Genomic DNA, 1,841 nt, shown 5'->3' with positions numbered 1-1,841 from the left:
CAGAAAAAAATATATTTTCAGTCATGTGCATGTATATGTAAATGAGTGAGCAACTTTATTAAACAGAGGGAATGATTCTTCATTCAGGACATGACTTGCCATATACCAAGAGATAAACCTACTAATTCAATGCTTTCTGAATAAAATGAAGACAGACCACAATGGGTTTCAGGTGAAAATGGTGTACTAAATATTTCTTCTATTTTGTATCTAAAATATAGGTTATCAGATTGGGGGAGACCCTAGAAACCCAACTTCCTTTATATTTTCCATTTGAATGATATAAATGACTGTTTTTAATATCTGCTTTTAATTATTGTATTTTTCTTTTCATAAAATTTGAAAAAAAAATACCCGATATGGAATTCTCTCTTGCGAGAAGGCAAGTATAAATGTGATTTCACACATACAAGTGAGAGCAAGAGCAAAAGTGAGAGAGAGAGAGAAAAAGTGAAAGAGATCACACGAGAGATACAGGACAAAAATATTTCTGTAGATGTTCTGATGTGTTTGTTAAAAGAGAAGAGAAATTTCCCAGTAGATGAATATATCAATGAGTAAATGATAAAATGGGTGGAATAAATGCAGAATCTGGATCAGATGGAACTCCTCACTTTCTCTAAGACTATCAGTTTTCAAGGGAAAAGAAAATGTCTCCCCCAAACCACACTACAGTGACAGAATTCATTCTCTTGGGACTCACAGACGACCCTGTCCTGGAGAAGATCCTGTTTGGGGTGTTTCTGGTGATCTACCTGATCACGCTGGCAGGGAATCTCTGCATGATTATGCTGATCAGGACCAATTCTCACCTCCAAACACCCATGTACTTCTTCCTTAGCCACCTCTCCTTTGTAGACATTGGCTATTCCTCCAATATCACTCCAAATATGCTGCACAACTTCGTCTCCGACCAGAAGACCATCTCCTATGCTGGATGCTTCACACAGTGTCTTCTCTTCATTGCCCTGGTGATCACTGAGTTTTATATCCTTGCTTCGATGGCATTGGATCGCTATGTAGCCATTTGTAGCCCTCTACATTACAGTACCAGAATGTCTAAGAACGTTTGTATCTCTCTAGTCATGGTGTCTTATACTTGTGGCTTCCTTAATGGACTCTCCCAGACACTGCTGACTTTTCACTTGTCCTTCTGTGGCTCCCTTGAAATCAATCATTTCTACTGTGCAGATCCTCCTCTTATACTGTTGGCCTGCTCTGACACTTATGTCAAAAAAATGGCAATGTTTGTAGTCGCTGGCTTGACTCTGTCAAGCTCTCTCTTCATCATTGTCCTTTCCTACCTTCTCATTATTGCAGCCATCTTGAGGATCCGTTCTGCTGAAGGCAGGCACAAGGCCTTTTCTACTTGTGGTTCCCACTTGACAACAGTCACCCTATTTTATGGAACCCTCTTCTGCATGTACTTAAGGACCCCATCTGAGAAGTCTGTGGAGGAGTCCAAAATAATTGCAGTCTTTTATACTTTCTTGAGCCCAATGTTGAACCCACTGATCTACAGTTTAAGAAACAAGCATGTGATCCATGCTATGCAGCAAATCATTCAGGGAAATCTCTTTCATAAAATTGAAATTTGGTTATCTGTTGATTTGAAATAAGTGTCTGTGATAACATGGGGGTTAGAAATGAGTAACAGAGGGGTTCTTCCTGTGATAGAGTCCCCATTCCAATTTCTTTTTGAGGACCAACATCATTTAGTCTGTGGAACACTTGGTTAACTTAAAACAAACTCTCTTTTTTCTTAAGCAAGGACTTACATTCCCATTCCTAGGAATCAGAATGTTGCTGATATCCAGATTTAGAATCCTAATTGAAAAAGT

At 38.9% G+C, this 1,841-nt stretch overlaps 1 protein-coding gene across 1 annotated transcript; it reads left to right on the top strand.

Annotated features, from left to right (window-relative positions):
- Positions 1 to 650: 650 nt before the first annotated feature.
- Positions 651 to 1,619, top strand: LOC131486674 (olfactory receptor 5M10). The gene has a single exon (XM_058686565.1). It carries the CDS (start codon positions 651 to 653, stop codon positions 1,617 to 1,619), a length of 969 nt encoding a protein of 322 aa, XP_058542548.1.
- Positions 1,620 to 1,841: the final 222 nt, after the last annotated feature.

The sequence above is a fragment of the Neofelis nebulosa genome, chromosome 10 (genome assembly GCF_028018385.1).
Source record: "Neofelis nebulosa isolate mNeoNeb1 chromosome 10, mNeoNeb1.pri, whole genome shotgun sequence".
Taxonomy (NCBI): Eukaryota; Metazoa; Chordata; class Mammalia; order Carnivora; family Felidae; genus Neofelis; species Neofelis nebulosa.
Note: the sequence above shows the minus strand (reverse complement) of the source record. Positions and strands in the feature narration are given on the sequence as shown.

Bases quoted from the DNA above. Each gene is read 5' to 3' on its own strand.
- LOC131486674 (XM_058686565.1), top strand. From the start codon at position 651: ATGTCTCCCCCAAACCACACTACAGTGACAGAATTCATTCTCTTGGGA.